Source organism: Sminthopsis crassicaudata, chromosome 4 (genome assembly GCF_048593235.1).
Source record: "Sminthopsis crassicaudata isolate SCR6 chromosome 4, ASM4859323v1, whole genome shotgun sequence".
Taxonomy (NCBI): domain Eukaryota; kingdom Metazoa; phylum Chordata; class Mammalia; order Dasyuromorphia; family Dasyuridae; genus Sminthopsis; species Sminthopsis crassicaudata.
The window spans coordinates 386,790,647-386,816,279 of record NC_133620.1 but is presented as its reverse complement, the minus strand read 5'-3'; the positions used below and the strand labels follow the sequence as shown (position 1 = coordinate 386,816,279).

General features: G+C 36.9%; 1 protein-coding gene across 2 annotated transcripts in view; it reads left to right on the top strand.

Annotated features, from left to right (window-relative positions):
- The first annotated feature begins 6,095 nt into the window (after positions 1-6,095).
- B3GALNT2 (beta-1,3-N-acetylgalactosaminyltransferase 2) overlaps positions 6,096-25,633 on the top strand; it is a 36,033-nt gene continuing 16,495 nt past the window's right edge. Inside the window, exons 1-5 of one of the 2 annotated variants that reach the window (XR_012481322.1) lie at positions 6,096-6,481; positions 14,598-14,745; positions 16,341-16,441; positions 17,797-17,990; positions 19,949-20,044. Coding sequence is in view for 1 of the 2 variants with exons in the window: in XM_074262459.1 (XP_074118560.1) it covers positions 6,358-6,481; positions 14,598-14,745; positions 16,341-16,441; positions 17,797-17,990; positions 19,949-20,044 (663 nt within the window). In the remaining variant the exon portion in view is untranslated. The remainder of the gene's footprint in view (positions 6,482-14,597; positions 14,746-16,340; positions 16,442-17,796; positions 17,991-19,948; positions 20,045-25,633) is intronic. The other variant, XM_074262459.1, reaches the window with a different exon arrangement.

The window sequence follows — 25,633 nt, the reverse complement described above, 5'->3', positions numbered from 1 at the left end:
GGTATACATCAGTGATTAAATCCATAAAACAGTGGATAACAAGTTTCAGCATGAGGGGAATCATACAGGCAAGTAGTAATATAACAAGCAATATGAGTAAACAAAATTCTAAAAATTCCAATTGTCCCAGAAGGAAGGTATAGAAAATAGATATTGTCTTGTGTCTCTCATCCATTGGGCTGCCTCATGTAGGTAGAGTACATTTGTGGTCACCTGCTGTAAGATATTGATATACATACAACAAGAGGAATTCACAACCACACATATGCCTCCTTTAGCAGCCTAGAGATAATCCAAAGTCAATCTATTCTCCATCACTTCACAAATCAGGGAATCCAGTAATTCCAATGGGTTTTGAAGTCCTGATCAATTTCATTGACAATTATTGTTATGGTCATGGTAATATTCGTTAGTCAATTGCCATACATATAGGACTAACAGCCATGCTCTTTCAGTGGCGGATATAGTCAGAGATGGAACCATCCAATGTTTCCTGGGTCTTCTTTGTTTCAAGGGTCTTCTCTTTTTCCATCTCTCTGATGGACAAGGTGGATGCAGCATGTTGCACTCATCAGATTCCTTCCATCTGTAGAGACACAAGCAAACCCTCTGCCACAAGCTGTTAACCTATCTCTTCCATTCACCATTTTCCAGATCTCTTCCCATCACCTGACAATTATCTGAAGATACCAGGGCTGCTTGCTCTTCTGGACACTGCCCTTCCAATGGATTATGAAACCTGTCTGCCAGAAACAATGTGGCCTCATCAAAACCCCCAAAATGAATAGTATATAGTGTTAAGTTTAGGAGTTCTCTGGGGTTATCTGTGGCTCCGCCTCTCTTTTGTTTTTGGAAGAGTGTCTTGATATCTCTGTTCCTTTCTACTATTGCCTGTTCTTGAGGATTGAAGTGGTGGGTGAAATCTGATACTGTGTACAAAAGTGTGTGAAAAATTTAGAAGTACATGCAGGTTCATTATCTGTTTTTATTGTTTGTGGCACGCCCATAACTTCAAAGACCTGTGTAAGAAATTCAGTGACCACCTGGACCATCTCTTTTGCTGCTGGTACTGTAAAAATAAACATGGATAAAAGACAGCCAACCAAAGGATTTATAATGGGTCATGCCCATTTGCCATATTTCAAAAACCACAGGGTTTTTCCCTGGAGGGAGCATAGGAGTGTAGAAAGGGAGGCAAACTGTATAGGTGTTTATTATGCTCCTAGCTTCCTCTTTTGTTATCCCAAACTGCAGACTTAAAGTTCATGCAGCCTGATATTTAGAATGAGATCTTTGGGCAGCCTGGAATAGGGTAGTGTTGGCTAACATGATAAGAAGGCAATCTGTCTTTGAGTTTCCATAAAAAAATAGGTCCTGGAAGACCAGTATGAGAAGGGATATTCAAGAGGTTACCTGGATGCCTTCGTACTTGCTCCTGAAATTTTTTAAAAAGCTGAAATATGTTAAGAGGCTACAAATTTTATTTGGGCTATGGCAATTCTTTGTACTACATCTACTAAATAAGCTGAATAAGACATTATATTTACATCTCCTGGGTAATAAGAAAGGGCTAGCATAATTGCATACAACTCATTCTGTTGTGTGGACTGAAAGGAAGTTCTGACTGCTCCTTTTATAGCTAAGACAAAAGAATATACAGCACAGAAGTTATGTTTGGATGAGGAGCCTGTCTTTGAATTTTTTCTGGGGCTATTTACAATCAGCAGTTCCTTGGTATTTCTGTGGTCTTCTGTAGATATGCTTCTAATATTGGCTCCCCAGGGCACAGCCCAAAATATCATCCATGTAATGTAATAGCATAATCTGTGGAAACTTTTCCTTACTGGGGCAAGAGCAGCAGCCACATAAATCTGACACATGATGGGGCTATTTCTCATTCCTTGTGGTAAAACTGTCCATTCAAATCTTTTAAAAGGCTTGGCAAAATTCATGCTAGGTAATGAAAAGGCAAATCTTTTTATATCCTCCCTATCCAGAGAGATAGAGTAGAAACAATTCTTAATGTCTTTAACCCAAAGAGGCTATTCTCTACTCAACTGAGTAGCAACTTGTCTTATTATAATTTCAATTGCTTCATTTTCCCCCATAGTCTGTGTGATGGTAGTCTGTCTTTGTTCAATGTGCCGCACCCTTTAGCATTGTCAGTATCTTCTTTTTGTCTTCCTCATCCTCCTTTGTTTGGCATCCCATATTGAAAGCTCTTTTTTCTTGATAATATGTGGGATCTCTCAAAGCCAATTTTATTACATTCTACATAGGGAAGGTGTGCTCGGGGATTGAGCCAGGGGACATGGAGTAATATTCAGTTAGTTGTTCTTGCCCAGGTTTCCCCATTATCTGTGGTCCCCTTGAGGAGCTTGCTCTCCTACTTTCTTCATGGCATCATCCTTTGTGCCCTAATCATGTACCCATTTTGACTTTTTTTTTTGGTAGGGGGTATGAGATGTAGGTCTATGCTGAATTACTGACGTGTTTTTTTTTTCTTTTTCCAGTTTTCTTAGCAATTTTTGTCAAAGTGAGTTCTTACTTTTTATTCCTATGCTCTCTAATGTTAATAGGAATGGGTATTGTATTTTGTCAAAAGACTTTTCTGCATCTATTCAGATTATCATATAATTTCTGCTGGGATTTTTATTGATATGGTGGATTATATTGTTTTCCTGACACTGAACCAGCCTTGCATTCCTAGTATAAATCTCACTTGGTCATGTGTATTATTCTGTTGATAAATTGCTGTAATCTCTTTGCTAATATTTTATTTAAAATTTTTCATTAATATTCATCAGAGAAATTGGTCTATAATTCTTTGTTTTGGCTCTTCTTGCTTTAGGTATCAGTACCATATTTGTGTCATAGAGGGAATTTGGCAGAACTTCTTTACCTATTTCCCCCAATAGTCTACATAGTATTGGAATTGATTGTTCTTTAAATGCTTGATAGAATTCTCTTGTGAATCCATCTGGCCCTGAAATTTTTTCTTAGGGAGTTCATTACTTTTTCCAAAGTAATTTATTTCCTTTTCTGTTCATCTGGAAAATGGATGAATTCATCCAAATTGTAGGATTTGCTGCCTACAATGGGCAGCAATAGTTGGGCAAAATAGGGAAAGGTTGAGGTATAGTTGAGGCATATCCAGTGGTCTAGTTTTGCTGTGTTTCTTCTTATAACTATCTTAAAATCTTTTCTAGGAATTTCACTGCTCTACCACTATCATTACTACTTCAATATTTACAGTAATTTTTGTCAAGATGCACTTTCATTATTTTTACTTTTGCTTTATCTGAGATCAGAATTGCTACCCCTGCTTTTTTTTACTTTAACGGAAGCATAATAAATTCTGTTCCAGCCTTTTACCTTTCCTCTATATATGTCTCTCTGTGTCAAATGTATTTCTTATAAACAACATATTACAGGATTGTTTTTTAATCCATTCTGCCACTTGCTTCTGTTTTATGGGAGAGTTCATTCCATTCACAAAACAAAGTTTTTATAAATAACAGGGAGCCATCGGAGTTTATTAGTAGAGTGACATGGTTATAGCTGGGCTTAAGGAAAATCTTCTTGCAGCTGTATGAAGAATGAATTGGGATTGGGTAATTTTGAGGCAGACCATTTGGAGGCCACCTCAATAAGACAGAAGTGTCCTAGTAAGGATTAAATGGCTGTGTGAACAGGGAGATCTGGGTCCAAAAGCCCATTTATTTGCATAGAATTCTTTTCTCACTGATGGAGATCAATGTACTCAGGACACACATGAAGGACAGAGTAGACAGAAATAGAGTGAAAATGAGAGAGAGAGAGAGAACTCTGGTGTGTTCAGGTTTCTTCCATTCTCTTGGAATGAGACTCTGGGAAAAAGCCAGCATGAAATAGAGTTGTAAATCTCACCCAAAGAGAAGTTCCCTAAAGTGTCTTATAGCAAACTGGTGATAGGGACGTCATGGAGTCAGCTCCTCTCTTCTGGGTTTCTTTCCAGACTTGGCTTTTTTTGCTTCAGCAACATATAGTTGGCAACATCAATCTTCTCTTTCCAAAGTCTGTTTTAGTGATAAGTGGTCCTAGGCAATTGGGTGGATAGGTTTGGAATCAGGAAAAACTAAATTTGAATCCTGCCTCTTAAAAATCTCTCAATCTCTTACGTGTCACATGGGAATAAAAATAGGGGCTTACTAGCAATGTTAAGATGTATGTGTGGGTATGTAGATGTGTAGGTACATGGGCAGATGTGATAATAGTTTTTATATTGTGCTTTAAGATTTGCAAAGTAATACATATATAAATGATATCTTTACATAAATATACATATAATTAATATTTATATTGTGCTTTAAGTTTTGCAATGATACATGTTCATTTACAAAAACACAATGTGTATGTGTATGAATATATGTTTGATAATAACTAATATTTATATTGTGCTTTAAGATTTGCAAAGTGATGCATATAAATGTTATATATTTATATAAAATTTATAAATATAAATAACTAATATTTATATCGTGCTTTAAGATTTGCAAAGTAATACATATATAAATGATATCTTTACATAAATATACATATAATTAATATTTATATTGTGCTTTAAGTTTTGCAATGATACATGTTCATTTACAAAAACACAATGTGTATGTGTATGAATATATGTTTGATAATAGCTAATATTTATATTGTGCTTTAAGATTTGCAAAGTGATGCATATAAATGTTATATTTATATAAAATTTATAAATATAAATGATAACTAATATTTATATCGTGCTTTAAGATTTGCAAAGTGATGCATATAATATATATTTACAAAAATAAATGCTATACATAAATGATAACTAATATTTACAGTGTGCTTTAAGGCTTGCAAAGTGACACATAAATGATACTTATTTGCATACATTTTATACATATAAATGATAATAGCTAATATTTATTTTGTGCTTTTAGGTTTGCAGTGATATTACTGATGTATTTGTACATTTATATAAGATACATAAATGATAATCGCTAACATCTATATTTTATACATAAATTTTATGTAAAAATATGTAAATGTAACTAATTAGGTGCCTTCCGGTTTGCAAAGTCAGACACTCATTATTGCCATTATGTCCGACCTCTTTTAGTCGGATGAAGCCGAGGTTAGGAGAAGCTCCGAGACTTGTAAATGCGTGGCTGTACGACTCCTAAGTGTCGGAGGAAGGATTTGAACCAGAGGACTGATACAAGAAGCCATCGGGGCAGAAACAGCAAGCTCTGGCAACAGGTGGATCGTAAGGCGCACTGAGGAGACCAGAAGCCTGAAGGGCCTTCAGTGCGGCCGCGGGAGTGCACAAGCCAGAAGGCCGGGTGGAAGCTGCACCGTGGCTGTTAGCAAAGCTAGCTCTGCCTCTCCGTCCCGCTCCGGGAGAGGTTCTAAAAGTCCAGAAATCTCGTCTCCGTAATAAGACTCACAGGGCTGATCAAACGTGATGATCCACGGAGGATTCGCAGTCGCAACATCTGCTTCCGGGTCAAAAGGAAGACCTCTCTAGGGTCTCGCCGCCGGCGACCCGCAGTAACTTGGACAGTTTTTTCCATCAGCCCCCCGGGCCCATCAGCTTTGTTTCCACCAGACTGGGGGATAGCGAGCTTGGAGTACCCTACAGTCCCTTCACATATCCCCGTCCGTGGGGTCTACGATTCTCAACTCCACAACGTCCTGGACAACCACATCATTCCCCAGTCACGCATGGCTCCCCCAATTACAGAGCGCAACCGCAGAGCCCCGAAAACCTTCCCCACCCCAGTCCGTTAGGCGGCAGCAGATTTCTCGAACGTCGCGCAAATTTCAGAATGCAGACCCGCTCCGCTCCCATGAGCTGCGAAGCGCCAGTGTGGGGAGGAGAAGGGGCGTTTGGGAATTGTAGTTCTCAGGCTTCATTGGATAAGGGCGCGCCCCCTGCCTGGGCTCGGGGCGGAACTTCAGCTCCCGGCCGTCTGCCCAGAGTAGGAGGGACTTGTAGGAAAAGGGGCAGGGAGTGTGAGGAAAAAATGGGAGGAGCCATGAGGGAAGGCAGCCGAAGGGGTGGGGCCTAGGGTAGCTGAACCGCCGTTGTCGCTGCCGCCGCCGGGGGTCTGGGAGATCTTCCCCGAGAGTCTAGGAGGATCCAGTCCACGCGCGCGGGGGTCAGGCGGGCGGGTGCACGCGCGCTTGCAGTCCTGGGGGGGAGGGTGGTCGCGCGGAGGAATCCCCTCCCCACCCGCTCTTCGCCTCCCGCCGTCCCCCCTGCCTTCCTCCGACCCCGGGACGCCGGGGAGCCCGGCGCGCGGCGGGGGCGCGAGGTGGAGCGGGCGGGGGCGGCCAATGCGAAACTGGCTGGTGCTGCTGTGCCCGTGTCTGCTCGGGGCCGCGCTGCACCTCTGGCTGCGGCTGCGCTCCCCGCCGCCCGCCTGCGCCTCCTCCTCCTCCTCCGGGGCCGGCCCTGCAGGTGAGCTTCTGGAAAGGTGAGGTGGGGCGGGGGGAGGGGCTCAGCAGGTGCGGGCTGGGGGGCAGGAGCAGGCTCCGCGCCTCTCCTGCCCCCTCCCCCCCTTTCCTAACTGCTGCCCTCCTCCTAACTAGCACCAAGATGTGCTGGAGTAAGGGAGACCGCCAAACAGTCACAATAACGACGGCCAACCTTTCTGTAGCGTTTTAAAGCTTGCCAGGCGCTTTCTCATCGGATACCAGAGTGAAAACCACGTACAGGCGAAAGCTAATAAATATTTTTTCGTATTCTCTGTACAGAAAAGCTCGCCGGCTTGCGTGATCTCTTGCTCCCATTCCCTGTAGCCTTTCACGCCCGCACCCACACACACACGCCTCCACTAGTGGAAGTCCTTTTGCTTGTGTTCAGGCTGGCCTGGTCCGAATGCCCACGATCGGCCCCGCTACTTTGGGCCGTTCTAGACCTCGATTCTCCTTAAACTCGAAGTTTGTCCGGATAGGATTGTTGCTGCCCATTGCAACCTTAAAAAAAAAAAAAAAAAAATCTGATCTTTAAAGAATAACTTGCTTTTAATGTCGTAGTTTTGTTTTTTGCATGCTTGCGAGAGTTGAAACAGATCCAGACTTGAAATAAGCATGGCTCTGGTGAAAGTTCTCTTTGAATTTAGCTTTCTAGTTCCACTGGAGTGTAAGTGAAAATATTCGAGTCATTTTTTATTTGATCGTATCTATTTTTTGGTGAAATATTTTTGGCAAAAAAAAAATTAAATTCTTGAGAATAAAGTTTTTGTCTCTTTTCAGGCTATTCATTTTAAGAAGAAAACTTCCCGATCAGGAAAGAAAGTTGTGATTATAGGAGAAACCTTTAAAACTATTAGGGACCAAATCTGTTATTTTATATTTAATTCTACTGGGGAATTGCTTAAAAAATAGAGTCCTCTGGCAACTCAAAGTTTCTAAAACCAGCATAGAATATTTGGAAATCCTTAGTTCTCACTTATTAAAAGTAATTCTTAGTCCTTGATAGGTATTCTTTGTTTGTTTTGATTCTCTTTCTCTGAAAGAAAAAGTACCAGCAGGTTGAAAAAACTTTTGTGTTGTCCTTACAATTAAGTCCTGTTCAAATAGGATTTGGTGTATCTACTGTTGCAGTTCTTTTAAGTTTCATAGGAAAAAAAAAAAACAACATATTTAGGTTTTCCTAAATTGAGCTGAGCAGTAATTTAGTGCATTTAAAGATCCAATATTGTCCTGTGCAATTTGTTGGGTTCTTGATTTCCTTTATGGGCTTTTTTTCTTCCCTCCATTGGCATGATGTTCTCATGATATTAGTCAGTAGGTATTTATGGAACATTCTGAGTGTGTAATGACCTTACTCTAGGTGCATGGGATGACATAAAAAAGAATAAATAAACTTTATATTCATAACTTAAGTGGTGGTGTTGTTCAGTCACATCCAACTCTTCCTGACCCTGGATAGCACACCAGTAGTATCCAGGAGGTTTTCTTGGCAGAGATATTGGAGTGCTTTGTCATTTCCTTCTTCAGTGGATTAAGGCAATCAGTTAATCGACTGTCCTAAGGTCACACAGATATAAAGGTCTGAGGCTGCATTTAACTCAGGTCCTAACCCCAGACCCAGCATTCTGCCTACTGTGCCACCTTGCTGTTCAGGAGTCGTTAATTACCATAGGGGGAAAATGGCCGTCTAAGCTTATAACTCCTAAAATGATTGCTTTATATATAATTCAATAAAGCCCTCTAGTATTAATGTAGCCCAGTATAATAGAATCATAGAACCTTTGAGTTTGGAGAGTATTTAAAAGTAATTTAATTCAGAATCTCACCCAAAGCTGGAGTTTCCCTCCCCTCACCCCCCACAGAATCTAAAAATGGTAATCCTGTCTTTGTGTGTAAGAAAACCCATCCTTTTGATGGACATTTGTAATAGTGACAAACTTTTGCTTTTAGGTAAATATTTTCCTATGATCAACCTTTGGCCCCTGTATACCCTCTTGGTATAGCATAAAACAAGCATTTTATCCTTTTCCATGTGATAAATCTAAATTTATTTAAAGGCAGCTGTCCTTCCTGTGAAGGAGGAGCAGCTTTGGTTGAGGGCAGGGCTTATGCAAGCCCACCAAGCCCTGGAGAATTTGGGAGAGCTGAGGCCCCTCCTAGTGGATTAAACACCTGGACTCTTTAAGGGAGTGGGTTAAGAGGAAAGGTAGAAGATGTCAGGACCTGGAGTCCAGAAGGCCTGAGTTCCTGTCCAGTCTCTTGATACTTGCCTGGGTGATCTTGAGTGGGCATGTTTCCTTATGTGTAAAAAAGAAGATGGAATTTGAAAGGAAGTAAGCTCCTTAATATTCAAGACAGGGACCATGGGCTTGCTGCTATTCTTTACCTCTAATGTCATTTTAATTTTTACAAATCTGGTTTCTATAAGAGAGACTGCCTCATGGAGACTGTTTCTTGCCTAAGGTTTGCAAGAGAATATTTTGTCTGAGTTTGCCTTCCTAGATATATCTATTGTGACATAGCTAAATGATAACATGCTATGTCCTGCTTTTATTTTTGCTGGTTTTGCACTAAATTAATTGGGGGAAGAGGGAAGAAGTGGTAGTGAAGAACAAAGCTGAAATAATGTACATTGTGGATAGAAAGTTAATGAGAATCGCGTGGTTGCATTGGTATTTGTGTCTTTGGAGTTGTTTCCATGCTTTAGATGGTAGCAAATCATAATAAAGTGCTAATTGTTTAGACATATTCAAAATATGATTATTATACATAAAGGAACAAATTCACATTATTAGTTATAGTAAAAATAACCATGACCTTTAGGTTAAGGTCAGCCTTGTGGGTTTTTTCACTTGAGTTTAATGTTTCATTTTTAGATATGGAAATAAATCTGAAAGACTTGTTATGTTAGTCTTTGCACAGCTTCTGGAATAGAGTGCCACGTATGTAGTTGTTGCCAATAAATGTTGATTTATTTATTTGAAAATCCAGCATATTCAGTAACTTTGTAATTAAAGTAGAACTTGTTTTATTAATTGGTCTCTACAATTGTGGATTTCCTTGTTAGAAATCTCTAATGAAAATGAGGGCATTACCATCTGTTTTGCTGCTTGGCCTGACTTGCAGCTGAAGCCTTCTTTATGTGTGTCTCCCTCTTAGAATGTGAGGTCTTGGAGAGCCAGGACTATCTTGTGTTTCTGTTTGTGGCTCCAGATCTGACCACAGTACATGTACAGATTTAGTACTTTAAAAAGATGTTTTTTGTTTTTTAAGAAATAGAGTAGGAATTAAAATTCACCTGAAGCATAATGGTTTTACCTAGCATCCTTATTTTAATTGTGTCCTTAATTTTCAATAATGTTGCTTGTGAGAAATACCTTGTTGGATTCTGCTTTCTATTCCATTTTGCTATCTTCTGTTTTTTGGATGAGTTCATCTCATTAATGTTCATAGTTAGGACTGTTAAAGGATCATAGAGATAGAATTGGAAAGAACTTGAGCAGTCCCTAAGTCAGCTACCACATTTTACAGATGAGGAAACTGAGACTCAGAGATTTGCCCCAAATTTTCTAGTTATTATATGTCTTAAGTCAGAGCTGAACCCCTGTCATCTTAGTGTTTATAAAATGCATTAGTTAACAAAATGCCTCGCTCAAATCCCTCCACATGGCTGTTAAAGATATTTTCCTATTTAACCATGCCACTTCCTTACTCCATAAATTCCAATGGTCCTTTATTGCTCCTGGAATTAAATATAACTTCTCTTGTCATTTAATGCCCTCCATTATCTAGTCTTATCTTAACTTTACAGCCTTATTATTCATTACTTCCTCTGCAGCCAAATTGGTCTTCTTTTGATTTTTCACAAGACTGCATTTGCCATCTCTAAGCCTTTGTACTTACTATTCCCCCTTTTCACTTCTACCTATTGTCTCTTGTTTATCTTAAGATTTGGCACAAAGACCCTTTTGTGAAATAAGCCTTTCTTGAATCCTACTCAGATGCTTATCTGTCTGTCTGTCAGGATTTTTCTGGGCAGGAAGTGTCTTTGTATACCCTGTACCTGGCAGTTAGGTGACTAATAAATGCTTATTGGTTGGTTGATCCCAACAGCCTCCACCCCAAGTGAAATAGTAATAATGACACTATATCTATCAAATAGAAGAGGAAACAGACTTAGAGACATTGCCAAATGCCACATAGGTAGATGACAGATTGGGCAGATCCTGGACTTGATCCCTGGGGTTCAAATTCAAGTCCAGTAGGACACTTTTAAGTGTTTTTAAAATATGTGTTGATGCCTTTTTTATATCAAATTCAAGATCCCTTATATACTATCCCACCCCAGAACCTTTCTAACAAAAGAGTAATGCTAAATTTGGTGTCTGACAACACATAAAACATTGGTGTTTGTTCCTACCTCCCTAGAAAGAGAAGAGAAATGCATCTAGTGTTTATCCTTTATATCCCCATCCAACGATCAATGTAAAATATTTAAGTTTTACTTACTCCAGTGACAGCATTCAGATTTTTCAAGAATTAAAGTGTCAGTGTCTATTTCATTGAATGAGAAAATGATATTTTCATTTTGAAGAGGAAATTGAGGTACCAGAAAATAATGGTTTGCTAAGATAATGAAGCCTATAAAGCATCTGATTTCTCTTACCTTATTATATGCTTTCAGTGTTAAATTGATCAATGACAATATATTAAGCACCTACTATGTACCAGGCACTTTGATGACTATTAGAGATAAAAAGACAAAAATAAAACAGTCCTTACCCTCAAGGGAAAGGATCTTAGAGTAGGCCAGGGAAAATATGATGAGGACTTGATCTGAGGGAGATCATCATGTCCTCTACATAGGAAAGATGTAGAGGTAAAAATGACAGAATTTGGCAGTTCATTGACCATGTGGGATGAGACAGAGTGAAGAGTCAAAGGTAATGCTTAGATAGTAAACCTGAGGAGGAGGAATAGAGGTAATATAAAAATAATTCTTAATAGAGATGGGTTTTGTAGAAAAATTTCTCTTTTTTTCAAGTTGAGTTTGAGATAGGTGTGGGACAATCAATTTGAAATTTCCAATTTAAAGGTACAAACAACTAGGGCTTGATATATAGATTTAAAAGTAGTCATCATCAGTATGGATGAAGTTTCTAAGTGAAAGAATATAGAATAGTAGTATTAAACACAAATACAAGTGGGGCTACTAAAATGTACAAAAGGATCTCTGTGGGCTACATATTGACTTAGATATAGCCTCCACGTTAATATTATCTTTGGTCTGTGGTAGTTTTATTTTACTAAATATTACCAATTACACTAATATAATGTTGGTGGAGTTGTGAACTGATTCAGCCATTCTGGGGAGCAGTTTGGAATTACACGAAAAAGACTATCAAATTGTGCATACCCTTTTTTAGTTGGGAAAATAAAAAAGGGAAAAGGACCAAAATGTGCAAAAATGTTTGTAGCAGTCCTTTTTATAGTGGCAAGAAACTGGAAACTGATAGGCATTCGCCTATCAGGTGGGGGATGATTGAATAAGTTATGTTATGTGAATGTAATGGAATGTTATTGTTCTACAAGAAACAGTAAACAATGATTTCAGAAAGGCCTGGAGAGACTATGCTAATTGAAATAAGTAGAAGTAAGAGAACATTGCATACAGCAACAAGATAATGAGATCATCAATTCTCATGGACTTAGCTCTTTTCAAGTGCCTTATGATGGTATAAGTGATCTTGGGTACCCAAAGCCAAGGTTTAAGTATAGTCCCAAGAACAGATGCAGTCTATATCCATTGTCTAAAGACCAACTTAAGTATATAGGGGTTCTTTACCAGACTGGCCATGAAACTGCCAAAGCCTATATGTATGCTATTTGAGGGATTTTAGTGAGCATCAATTAAAGGGAATGTCTATACCATCAAAAATCAGAGATCCTTGAAGTACAATACAGTGATAATTCATTGTGTTGATAATGGCTTGTTTGTTTTTTGTTTTGTTTTTTTTAATTTTCCAGTTTTTGGACATAAGTATTTTTGCTGGTTTTTCTACTATTACATATAAAGCAACTATAATATGTTTGATTAGAAATGTCTTTTAATAGTAACATTAAGAGGTATACCTATTAAGACAGTGGTTCATACCCTAGAACTCATTAATTAAAAAAATTTTTTTTGATACTGTTTTTTTTTCCTAATAAAATTGGTTTCCCTTGTAATTCTATGTTTTACTTTATACATCTAAAAACATTCTGAGCAGGATTTATCACACTTCCAAAATTACCCGTGAAATTTAAGGGAAAAAAAATTAAGAATCCTTTTTGGTGGGACCACATCAAAGTGTCATGCACGTCCCTAGTATGAAATTAGCCTACCAGCTATTCCTGAAATATGTTGCTCTTTGTCCTAGCCCAGTTCTTTTGTTCTTCTTTTCTGGAAAGCACTCTCCCTTTATCTGCCTCTTAATTTAAGTGCAATCTCCTGCACAAAACCCTTTCTCTTGATTCCCCTCCCCAATAGTTGTGTTCTTAACATTACTTTATCATTACTAAACAGGAAGCCCAACACACATTAGGTACTTAATAAGTGGTGTTGAATTTGTTAAATCAGTAATAAGGACCCATATCACCAAGTGTCTACTGAATGTTTCAAATTAATGCCTATATACATCTTAAACTTAGTGTGTGTTGCAGGGTATGGTTAGTAGGAAAAGAGAAAGATAAGCAGTTATGATCAGTGAATTTCCAAAGTTCTGGATGTTGAAGATGGAGTAGTTCTGTGAGATGGCAAGGGTAAGCTGGTTAAGATGTGTCTATATTAGTTTCCAACCCCTGAAGTGGGATGGAGAAGGAAACAGTTGAGGTTGAAGAATTGAAAAGATCAAATTGCTAAAATATTGTCAACTTAAAATTGAAGTCTCTGAGTATCATAGCAAGAGATAGGAAGAAGAAAATTGTTTATGAGTTAGGTACTGAATTCCCTGGGGAGAAAGGGGGAGTTAGAAAGTGCTGGGAAGAGAAATGGTACAAATAATCCTTTTAAAAGTAAAGGTGAAATGTTGATAGGCTGTAATCAGGAAGCAGCAATGGGGAACAAGAAATATGTCCAACCCATTCTGGCTGGTGAGTGGGGACAAAGAGTGGGAGAAAGTCTGGACATCTGGGAAAGTTTGCAAGGATAGTATTTCTTTGCTGTAGCCAAGTTTCTGTAAAAGCAAAAGTGGCTGAAAAGTATTGGTAGGAAAAATAGATGGGAGTGAAAGAGGACTTATGGATGATTGTGCAGGGACTAGTTTGAAAAGGAATGTTCCATGTGGTAGAAGAATATAGCTAGGTGATGAGACCTTGACTTTGAGTGGGACTGGGGAGGAGTAGAAGTATAGATAGATTCAGAAGGAGGTAGGTTGCTATCATGAGTTCTCTAGCTCCACTAAACTCAAAAAGGATTGGCCATTAATTTTTGTCAAAATATAGAATCTTGGTGAATGTGTACCTCTGGGAGATAGCTCCTTTAAGTTTCTCTACTTCTGAGGTAATACTAAGTGAACCTGATGATTAGAGCCCTGCCTGTTTGAGGTTTTGTGCATATTGCTAAAGTTTCTAAAACTGGTTGGCAGAAGAGAAGACAAGGAAGGCCCTACTTTTTAAACATTTTTTTTTCTCACTCCTTTTAGCTAGGTCTTCAAATCTTGTTTAGCTACATCTTCTAAGAAAATTTAAACTTAAGGTAAATGGAAGGTTAACTTTAAGACATTTACCAAAAGGGCTGATTTTTCTTTCCTACTCTTTGAGTTTGTTAGATAAGGAATTTGTTGACCCTAAAATTACCTAATATTAAAAGGTTATAGAATTATTGAAAAATGCTGACCTTTTCAAGCAGAAAAACCAAGGAGAAAAATGATGATTGATTGTCTCCCTAAACTAATTCTTGGTTTAAAGAATTTAAAATATTGAAATGTTTTTTTAAATATTTAAATTTTTAAAATATTTTAAGCTATTTGAAAAAAATAAAGTATTTAAAATACAATATTTGATTCTGTGATTATTGTTGATGCATAGGATGTGTCTAAATCATTGTCACTTATTTCTAGATCAGCTGACTTTATTTCCTCAGTGGAAATCAAAGCATTATGATGTGGTAGTTGGTGTACTGTCAGCTCGAAATAATCATCAGCTACGTACTGTGATCAGGAATACCTGGTTGAAGCACTTGAAACAGCATCCAGAATTAAGTCAACGGTAAGGTGTTTCATAATTAGTGACTGGGATATATAGAAACATAGCTTATCTTGAGCATTTATTTTGAAAATTATACTGTACAGACTGCATCAATATAGGAGAAATTATATCTGGCTTACAATTATGGCCAAGAAATAAATTTAACCAAATTATTTTTAGACATAATATGATGGGAGGAAGAGTATTTTGTTGAATTTTTTTTATTTTAGGTAACCACTATTTTAATCTTATCGTAGCACCTCTTACATACCATAGCCTTAGAATGAAAAAATATATGTAGCTGTGCCAAAAACTTGTTCTCTCTAACGCCACAAAATTAACTGTTTTTAAAAATCAGGATATGCATGAAGTGAAGTTTTGTGGAAGTTTTCAAGTCACAAGTGAGGCAAAATATTTGTGTACTCTATTTCTTGCACTGAGTTTTGGTAAACTGCCTTGTCTTTTGGTTTTTAGATAGAACACATACAGATTAACAGAAACCCAGTACTCTTTTTTCTCTTGTTAACTGACTTTCTCCGATGATTGTAGGGGTCAGTGGAAGGGATATCTATATAAGGAAAGGTTTATAGCAGTGGGAACATGCCCATTTAATGTGCCTTTTTGGCAGGCATTGAACCAGAGCTCTTTGGGGCTGGGTAACTTAAAGAGCCAAATTTGTCAAAGTGAATTTTATGGTCACCAACAATTAGTATTAAGAAATATAGATTTCAAATCTTTATTTCCAACTGTTTTCATTCTTAGAAAGCATTTATTAAAGGTTCTTTTATGTCTTCATCCCAAAAGAATAGTATATCTGTTATCTTTTACATAATATGTGAACAAATTTTGAAAATTAAGTTACTAGAAAAGAATTTTTTAATTGAAAAGCTTTTTATCTTTTAACAATTTGTCTTGTCATACTTTGACTTTAATAATCTTAATAGCTTGTTTTTGAAAGTGATTGGATATCCCTATGACCCTAGGGAGAATTATTCTACAGTTCTTCCTACAATTATGTTGCCTTTATAGTTGTATTTGAGAAAGAGCATATAGCATGGATAAGTCATATGGGACTAATGTCTACAACAGAAATTTAAAATCATTAATGATTTCTATTTATACACACATCTCCCAAACTGATTGTTAAAGAAAGAGATTCTGCCTTGATTGGCCATCAACAAAAATAAAAAAACAAACAAACAAACTATATATATTTTTACAAAGTATGTTTGAATTTCAGAAGTCTTACATTTCATAGTGGAAAGTTGTGCTTAGATAGCACTTTGATGTAGACCTTCTTTATAAAATCACATTGTAATGATACAAATATAAACAGTCATAATCCAGAATTGTCTATTATTGGTGTGGGCTTTTAGTGGTGGCCAAATGTAGAATGTGTCCTTTAATTGTAAAGTAAGATTAGAAATGGGCTTGTTTTATTTAGTATTTTTTGTTTGGTTCTTTTCTTTAGCATGGAGGTAAAGTGAAGCTAGAAAGTTAATTTTTGTTAGTATTTAATGACTAAAAAGAACAAATGTTGAAATGGGCATAGGAGGAAGCTGCATGTTCAAGATGGAATTTTATTAATTGATGTTAATACCAACAAATCTCTTCAGTGTTCTTGTGAAGTTTATAATAGGTGCTCGTGGCTGTAATGTGCCTGTGGAAGACCGAGAAGACCCTTACTCCTGCAAACTGCTGAACATCACTAATCCCAGTGAGTTCTATTTATATGTTAGCATTTATAGTTATAATATTTCTGATTGTCCTCTCTGGATTTTTCTCTCTTTTCTGCCCTAGGATGACTGGCAATCACAATACTTAGATTATTAATTAAGAGTTGCTGACTTTAGCTGTATGAAGTTTTTCTTGACAAATCAAACCTCCCTCCTCCATTTAAATCAAACCTCCTTCCATTTCTGACAGATGGGAGTCTATCAGCAGGTGTAAAATTTCAGAAGGACATGGTTTTTCTTTTCTTTTATGTTATCAAATAGAAAATTAAATATATCATCAAGTATATGCAAATTTTTCTTTCATCTATAAAAGAAAGTTAAATGCTTATGTTACTGAGTTTTGAACTCTTTGCAAAGTCATTTTTATCACATATTGTTAATTCAAATTCCAGTCTCTAGAAATATTTCAAATTAATTACATAATCAGTTTTGTAATGTGTTTGTGACTTTCTCAGGAATCCATCATCTTAAGCTGCTGTAACACAGACAAGTAAAATTAAAATCACAAACAGAAATCTATAGCACAGTGCAGTGAAGAGCTTGAAAGTACTTTGAAAACATTCTTTTTAATTTTCAATAAACTTCCATCATCATAATGAAAAGTTTTGAGCAGTTCTTGGCTGGGATTGGGGAAGAGGGGGTTACTTCATCTTTGTGGAATTTTGAAATGCCAATTTAGGGAAATTTGAAATCTCCTTTCTAAGGATACACATTTTATTTATTGTAAAACTCTCGTGAACCAAGCTGAAACAAATTAAAATATGATTGGGATACATTTGACAAAATAAAAATACCATAGATAATATTACTATGTGCTTTTCTAAGTCAATATGAAGTCTTTAGAGATCTGCTTTAGTGGCTCCATTTCTATTTGAATTTGATTTCACCACTTTAGGGGAGAAATTGAATTTTTCTTTTCTATATTTTACATATGCTGCATTCAGTCTCTATTACTAGTCAACAAATTTTTGTCAAACATTTCAGATATATCTCATTTCCCTAAAATCCGTATTTTTTGAAGCTTTGTTTTTTGTTTTTGCTATTTGGGGGGAAGAGAAAGAAACCTAACAGATGATTGTTTTATTTTTATAAGCAGTCACTTGCTTTATATTACCAGCCCAAGTTAAAGCAAAAATTGTATATAGGTGTAAGGTTTTATTTGTTTTGTCATGTAGCATTTGTTTCTGATCTCTTCTAATTCTTACTCTGTGTCACAGTTATTACATTGTCCTCATTTGAAATAATAACACCTTTGCTCTATCTACATCTTAAGGTTTTTGTGAACAAAGTGCTTTATAAAATTGTATATAAATGGGAATTGTTATTATTTCCTTAGTTTTAAATCAGGAAATCGAGGCCTTCACTCTGCCTGAAGGAACTGCATCAGGATTCTCTGAGGATCAAGTTGTCAGTGTGAGCTTTCGAGTTCTCTACCCAATTGTCATTACTAGTCTTGGAGTCTTCTATGATGCTGGCAATGTGGGTTTCCAGAGGAATATTACTGTCAAGGTGTATCAAGCAGAACAGGAGGTATTGCTCTGTTGCATAAATTGTTTTCCCCAGCCTTCTTCCCCGATCCCTTAATTTCTTTCCCATTTTGTCAGTATTAAATTTGTTTTCCCTAGAAAAGGTCTACAAAATGAGTTTGCCCCTTTGTGGTTCAGAAACTTGATTTTCCTTTAATATAATGGAACTTTTTTTTGTAGCTCTTGTATTGAGACATGCTCATGTCTATGACCAGTTATATATTTTATATTATACTATATGTTGTGTCAGGTTATTATATATCGTCAATTGTATTGCACTCATATGTATTAATGTATATGTGAAATTGTCCTTATTTTTCAAAAAGAATGCCAAAGTAAGAAAAATAAGATCAATGAGTCTCTATAGGTTTCCTAATTGTTGTAATACAATTTAGTTATGATTTAGTGTGCAGTAGAAAATAGTGCAAGATCAACTTTTTAAAGCTGTTTTACTCTGCTTCCATAGCCAGTAGCCACCATTATAATTTTTAACTTCAGTCTATTTTAATGTGTTTTCATTACTACTTAGATTTATTGTCATAAATAGTTATTGTCTTTTTAAAAAAATCTACTTTAGCAAAGAGTATGATATAAATCCAATCAACATGTGTTTCAGGTACTTGGGAAAATTTCCGCTGATTTAGAGAGTTGTTTTTCCATAGTGTGTTTCATTTGAAGGATATGATTTGTTCTGCTTGGCAGAGCCCTCCCAAAGTGGAATGAGCTTTCCTCACTTGGGGTCTTCAAGCAATGTATAATTCTTCCCATCCTTGGTAACTTTTCAGGTGTGTTGTAGAAAGGATTCTTGTTTAGCTAGGGGTTGAACTACTTGGTCTCTGACCTGTTCTTTCTGAGTCTTTATTTCTATCAGCTAAATATGTAATTCAGATTTGCTTCTAAAAGATATGCACATAGTAAGAGAAATAGAATAAAGGGCAGTCTTGGTGAAATTAGAAAAAGAATTCCTCTGTTGTGATTGCTGTATTCATAGAGCTCCTCCACTGGCATGGATGTATTTGACCACAATCTGGTATTATTGCTGTGAAAAGAACCTCATCAAGTTAATAGCCAATTAGCATATAATTCCATCTGTTATGCTTCAGTTACATTTCTTCTCTCTGGGAAATCCTTTAAGTGACATAAGAATTGTACTCCTTAGTAAGCCACCGTACTTAATCTGGAAATTAGGACCTGCTGTGACTTGCCAACATCAGCTACTTAATTGTCTGGATGGTAGATGAAGATGTGCCTAGCTCATTATTCTGAATGAGTATACCACCAGCAGGGGTGCCCAATTCATAAGTACAGTGCTTTGACCATGTTATTGATTTGACCTTTAGCTGCCCTCTTTATTTACATGATCTTATATATAACTGGTGACAGGTTCACTGTCAATGTTCTAAAGTAATTTCTAGCTTAAGTCAGTACTGGCACATATTCAAAAGCCCCACACAAAACTATATTCAGACCTACCTCTTCCTATTACCAAGGTTATAGAACCTTTTTTGCCTGTAAATTAGTGATGTTTACACCTGCATCTTTGAAAAAGCAAAAGTGTGTTTCTGCACCATTTGTAAAAGCTAATATTTAAGAGAAAAAGAAATTCTAACAAAAACTAATTTTGGAAACCTTGTGTATAATTTTATTTTTTAAATTAGAGTGACTTATTTTAGTTTGAAAATTAAATGACATCATTGGTGTAGTGATGGGAAAATACAAGGAGATTCAATGTCATAACCTGATGATAAATGGAAGAGGAAAAGAGAGGGATCTGGGGTTGGTAGAAATGAATATCGATTTAACCAAATAGGATATCAATATTCCTAATGATTTCAGGAGAGGGAGGTGTCTTTTGTATTATATGTGCATAATAATGTATTTAACAAGATATGAAGTGACTTTTTCCCCTGATTTTTAATGATCCTATTATCACTTTTTTTCCCTGACTCTATCGATCCACAGGAAGCTCTCCTTAGTGCTCGTTTCAGTCCCCCCAGCTGTGGAGTACAAGTCAACAGACTATGGTACAAACCAGTGGAGCAGTTCATCTTGCCAGAGGTATGAGGTAGAAGCACTAGTGGTGTACTTGAGGAGGTGATGTTGCTGCTTACTGATCCAATTTGGGAACTCATTTTGGAGCCAGGAGGGAACTCTTGCCTGACTAAATCTTTACCAGACTTCTTTATCAAGGTCAGGAGGAATAGAACACAGATGCAAATTCTTGAGAGTCCTTAAAATACTAGTGAAATTATTAGAAGACTTGCATTTTCTTTTTCTTTTTTTTCCCCTCTCTTTTTATTTATTTATTAATATTGTTAAAGGCTTTTATTCACAAAGCATATGCATAGGTAATTTTTCCAACATTAATCCCTGCCTTAACCCCCTGTTGCAAATTTTCCCCTTCTTTCCCCATCCCCTCCCTTACCTATCAGGCAGTCCAGTACATATCAAATATGCCAAAAATACATGCATACATATTCACAAAGCCATGTAGTTGTATAAGAAAAATCAGATCAAGAAGGAAGAAAAATAAAAACTGAGAAAAAGGAAACAAAATGCAAGCAAATAACAGAGAGAGAGAGAGAGAGAAAGAAAGAGAGAGAATACTCTGTCTGTTCCCATGGTTCTCTCTCTGCGTGTAGATGGCTCTCTTCATCACTAAACAGTTGGAACTGCTTTGAATCATCTCATTATTGAAGAGAGCCATATCTGTCAGAATTGATCATCATATAGTCTTTGTATATGAGTATAATGATCTCCTGGTTCTGCTCATTTCACTTAGCATCAGTCCATGTAAGTCTCTCCAGGCCTCTCTGGAATTATCCTGCTGGACATTTCTTACAGAACAATAATATTCCTATACCATAACTTACTCAGCCATTCTCCAATTGGTGGGCATCCACTCAGTTTCAGTTTCCAGTTTCTTGCCACTACAAAAAGGGCTGCCACAAACATTTTTGCACGTGTAGGTCCCTTTCCCTCCATTAAGATCGATGTCTTTGGGATATGATCCCAGTAGAAACATTGCTGGGTCAAAAGGTATGCTCAGTTTGATAACTTTTTTGAGCATAGTTCCAAATTACTCTCCAGAATGGTTGAATTTGTTCACAGTTTCACCTACAATGCTGAATCTTAAGAATTAATTTGAGCTTTGCTGAATCAGACTTATTAGCACTGAAGAAAAATAGCTATGGGCAGTTTACATGTATGGAGTCAGTAGAGAATGGAAAGACTGAGAGACAAATAGTCTTACTTTCTTCCATGTAAGAGAAGGGAGTATATAATTGTCTATCATTTTATTCCCTCCTGGAGTGTTCACTTAATAGCCTGCTGGGATAGTATGTCAGCTTGTCAGTAGTGCAGCTTGTCAAGTAAGCAAATCTCTTGAAATGTTTTCATAGAGTAACTCACTGAGGCATAAATTTCAGGAGGGGGTCAAAGAGTTAAATGAAACTTGCAGCATGTGCCACTTGAAATATTGCTTAGTCTAATTTCAGGTTACTTTAGCATAAAAACCAAAACTAATTTCAGTATTTAAAAAATCAGATCGTTTTGGTTCACCTGAGTCAATTAGACTTCTACATTTTTCTTTGTATGTACCTGGTTTTTTTTGTTTTGTTTTCCACTTTATTTTTTTATTATAGCTTTTTAATGTACAAGATATATGCATAGGTAATTTTTCAGCATTGACAATTACAAAACCTTGTGTTCCAACTTTTCCCCTCCTTCCCCCCACCCCTTCCCCCAGATGGCAGGTTCACCCATACATGTTCAATATGCTAAAGTATAAATTAAATACAATATATGTATACATGTTCAAACAGTTATTTTGCTGTACAAAAAGAATCAGACTTTGAAATAGTGTACAATTAGCCTGTGAAGGAATTAAAAATGCAGGTGGACAAAATAGAGGGATTGGGAATTCTATGTAGTGGTTCATGGTCATCTCCCAGAGTTCTTTTGCTGGGTGTAGCTGATTCAATTCATTACTGCTCTTTTGGAACTGATTTGGCTCATCTCATTGTTGAAGAGGGCCACATCCATCAGAATTGATCATCATATAGTATTGTTGTTGAAGTGTATAATGATCTCCTGGTTCTGCTCATTTCACTCAGCATTAGTTCATGTAAGTCTCTCCAGGCTTTTCTGAAATCATCCTACTGGTCATTTCTTACAGAACAATAATATTCATATACCACAGTTTATTCAGCCATTCTCCAATTGATGGCATCCTCTCAGTTTCTAGTTTCTGGCCACTACAAAGAGGGCTGCCACAAACATTCTTGCACATGAGGGTCCTTTTCCCTTCTTTAAGATCTCTTTGGGATATAAGCCCAGTAGTAACACTGCTGCATCAAAGGGTCTGCGTAGTTTGATAACTTTTTGAACATAGTTCCAAATTGCTCTCCAGAATGGCTGGATGTTATATATCTGTTTTTGAAGAGGAATTAAAACTTATAATGATTATCTCTTCCCATCTGTACCTCTTTTTGTCAGTTTAAAAAGTTATTAATACATTTCATGTGGACACAGTAGACAGTCCCCTCTTAACCTCCAGAAATCCTTTATAAAGTACCATCATGACTTATCTTTTTGTTAACAGAGAGGTGCCTTAAATTTGACAGAATGATATTAACATTGACTTTTGCCTTCTGTCTTTCCAGTAAGCATCCTCAGTGAATCCTTTTTTGATTAGACTTTAAATGACTTCTGAGTTTAAAAATCTATTGTAAAATAACATTAAAACCATGGATCATTTGTATTTATTTCTTCCTGAAATGTTTGTAATGTTTTTCATTGGGCCTTGCATAGAGTATCTGCTTTAAAAATACTTATTTGAATTAATTATGGTGATTTTTTTTTTTAAATAGAAAAGTTTTAATTAGGGGCAGCTAGGTGTCATGGTGGATAGAGGACCAGCCCTGAAATCAAGAGGATCTAAGTTCAAATTTGACCTCAGACACTTAATACTTCTAGTTGTGTGACTCTGGGCAAGTCAGTTAACTCCAATTGCCTCAGCAAAAAGAAAGGAAGGAAGGAAGGAAGGAAGGAAGGAAGGAAGGAAGGAAGGAAGGAAGGAAGGAAGGAAGGAAGGAAGGAAGGAAGGAAAGAAAGAAAGGAAGAAAGGAATAAAAGGAAAGTTTTAATTGTTTATAACTTTTAACTTTATCTGTAGAATTACTTGCTGCAGAGCTTGAGTTTATAGAAAGAATAACTTCTTTAGTAGATATTTATGCCTTTTATAGACTATTGGATTACTATTACTTATTAAAAAAAATTCAGTGGTATTTATTTTCCCAGTTACATGTAAAGATAGTTTTTACATTCATTTTTGTAAGATTATGTGTTCCAGATTTTTTCTTCCTCCCTTCCTTACTTCTCCCCTCCACGAGATAGCAAACAGTCTGATAAAGGTTATATATGTATGAACATTTTTGACGACATATTAGTCATGTTGTAAAAGAAAAATCAGAACAAAAGGGGAAAACCACGAGAAAGAAAAAGCAAACAAAAAACCTGATAGTATGCTTCAATATCCATTCAGTCTCATAGTTCTCTTCCCCTCTCTCTGTCTCACACACACACACACTCTTTCTCTCTTTCAAAATGTGGATGCCTTTTTCCATCCCAAATCCATTGAAACTGTCTTGGATCACTGTATTGCTGAGAAGAGCTAAGTCTATCATAGTTGATCATCACATATAGATTATCTAATATGAAAGTATTAGATAAGGTTTTTCAGAGAAATTGTATTAAATTAAGACCTCACTTCTGTCCATCAGAGAAAAAGCCAGAAATAATCATTTTGTCTAATTCTTTTCCTTCTCCCCAGAAAGTTAATGTGAGCCCTGAAAATAACTAGCCTGCCTACTGTAGAATCAGAATCATTCTTAAGTAGTAGCTTCCTGATTTAGGATTATGTGCAGAATTAAACTAGTCAGTTTTGCCAGTTTTATTAGCTTTGTTAAAGGATTTGAGAAATAGATGAGAAATGGTGACAACTGACATTAAATGCAGATATAATAGATTGAGAAGCTACTGGGGCTATTTAGTTTTGTGTGTGTGTGCGTGTGTGTGTGTGTGTGTGTGTAATATCTTGGCCGTCTTTGAGATCATCACTCAGTGACTAAGTATAGAAGCAGAGTGGATCTTTGCTAAGATCTAGGGATACCAAAAAAAGGCAAAAACTCAAAGTAGGTTCTGCCTTCAGGAACTCACCTTATGATGGAGAGAGGCTATGTGTAAATAACTGGGTACATACAGGACCTTTCCAGAGTAGAAGATGATGTGAGAGGGAAAGATATTATCACTGGGGGGTAGAAGAATTTTGGAGAGACAAGTAGGCAAGTGTCCATGTGTTGTATCCCACTCTGCTTAGCCCATCCCCTACTAGAGGAGATGAGATTAGAACTGAGTCTTTTTTTTTCCCTGAGGCAATTGGGGTTAAGTGACTTCCCCAAGTTCACACAGGTAGGAAATGTTAAGTTCTGAGGTCAAATTTGAACTCAGGTCCTCCAGATTTTCAGGGCTGGTATTCTATCCACTACACCACCTAGCTGCCTCTAGAACTGAGACTTAAAGGAAAACAGAAACTAAGAAGTAGGGAAAAAAGGAGCATAACCAGGATAAAGACCAAGAGCTAGAAATGCAGTGTTGTTGTCTGTGATGAATAGGAAGTTGGCCAATGTGGCTATATCTCAGGCACGGCACGTGTGGAGTGGAATGAAGTATAATAGGAGGCCTACTTGGGAAGAGCTTTAAAAACCCAAAAGAGACTTTATAATTAATCCTGGAGTTGGGAATCTATGGAGGTTAGAGGTCACACAAACGCTTTAGGAAAGTCTCGTAGGCCCCTGAGTTGGAGATTGGGTGAGAGTGAGGAGAGACTTGATGCTGAGAGACAATCTGGAAAGCTATTGAAATAGTGAAGAGAGGTAGCAGAGACTGTGAAAGTAGAGATGAGGAGGGGCATACATGAGATAAGTTGTGTAGGTAAAAGTGAGATTTGGTGACCAGTTAACTGGATATATGGAATGAAAGTAGAATTGAGGATGACAGCAAGGCAACAAATCTGGATGACCAGAAGAATGATGTTCTTCCAATAATAGGAAATTTGAAAAGAAGAGATAACTTGGGAGAAAAAGAGTAATGAGTATTTTAAAAATTTTATTCATTTATTTCATTTTTGTCAGGTTGTTTAGCTTCCTACAAAGCCATTGGTGATGTGGTACTGGAGCTGTGGAGAAAGACTATGTTAGATACACACTTCTAGGGATCATGAATATTGATTGGTTGGTTGTCCTTCATTCTTAAAGAGGATCAAAATGACATCACTATATTAAAGTCAAGTTGCAATGTATCAGACTATGGCTAAGCAGATCAGTGTGAGCTGAGAATGCTGTACAGGTCAGACACAAATAATCTATGTGAACATTTGGGATAGATTCTCTAACTTTGCACAGCTCACGTTTCTTCTGAGCCAATTCACTTCTACTTTGCTCATAGAGCACAACTTCTTCTATCATGAGGGCCTACCAAGCTGGGAAGTCTTTTGTCAGTATCTCCTATATTATGCAATCAATTTTAAAGTTTTTAAGAGTGTCCTTATGTTGCTTTTTCTGAAGGGTGAGCTTTTGCTGTATGTGT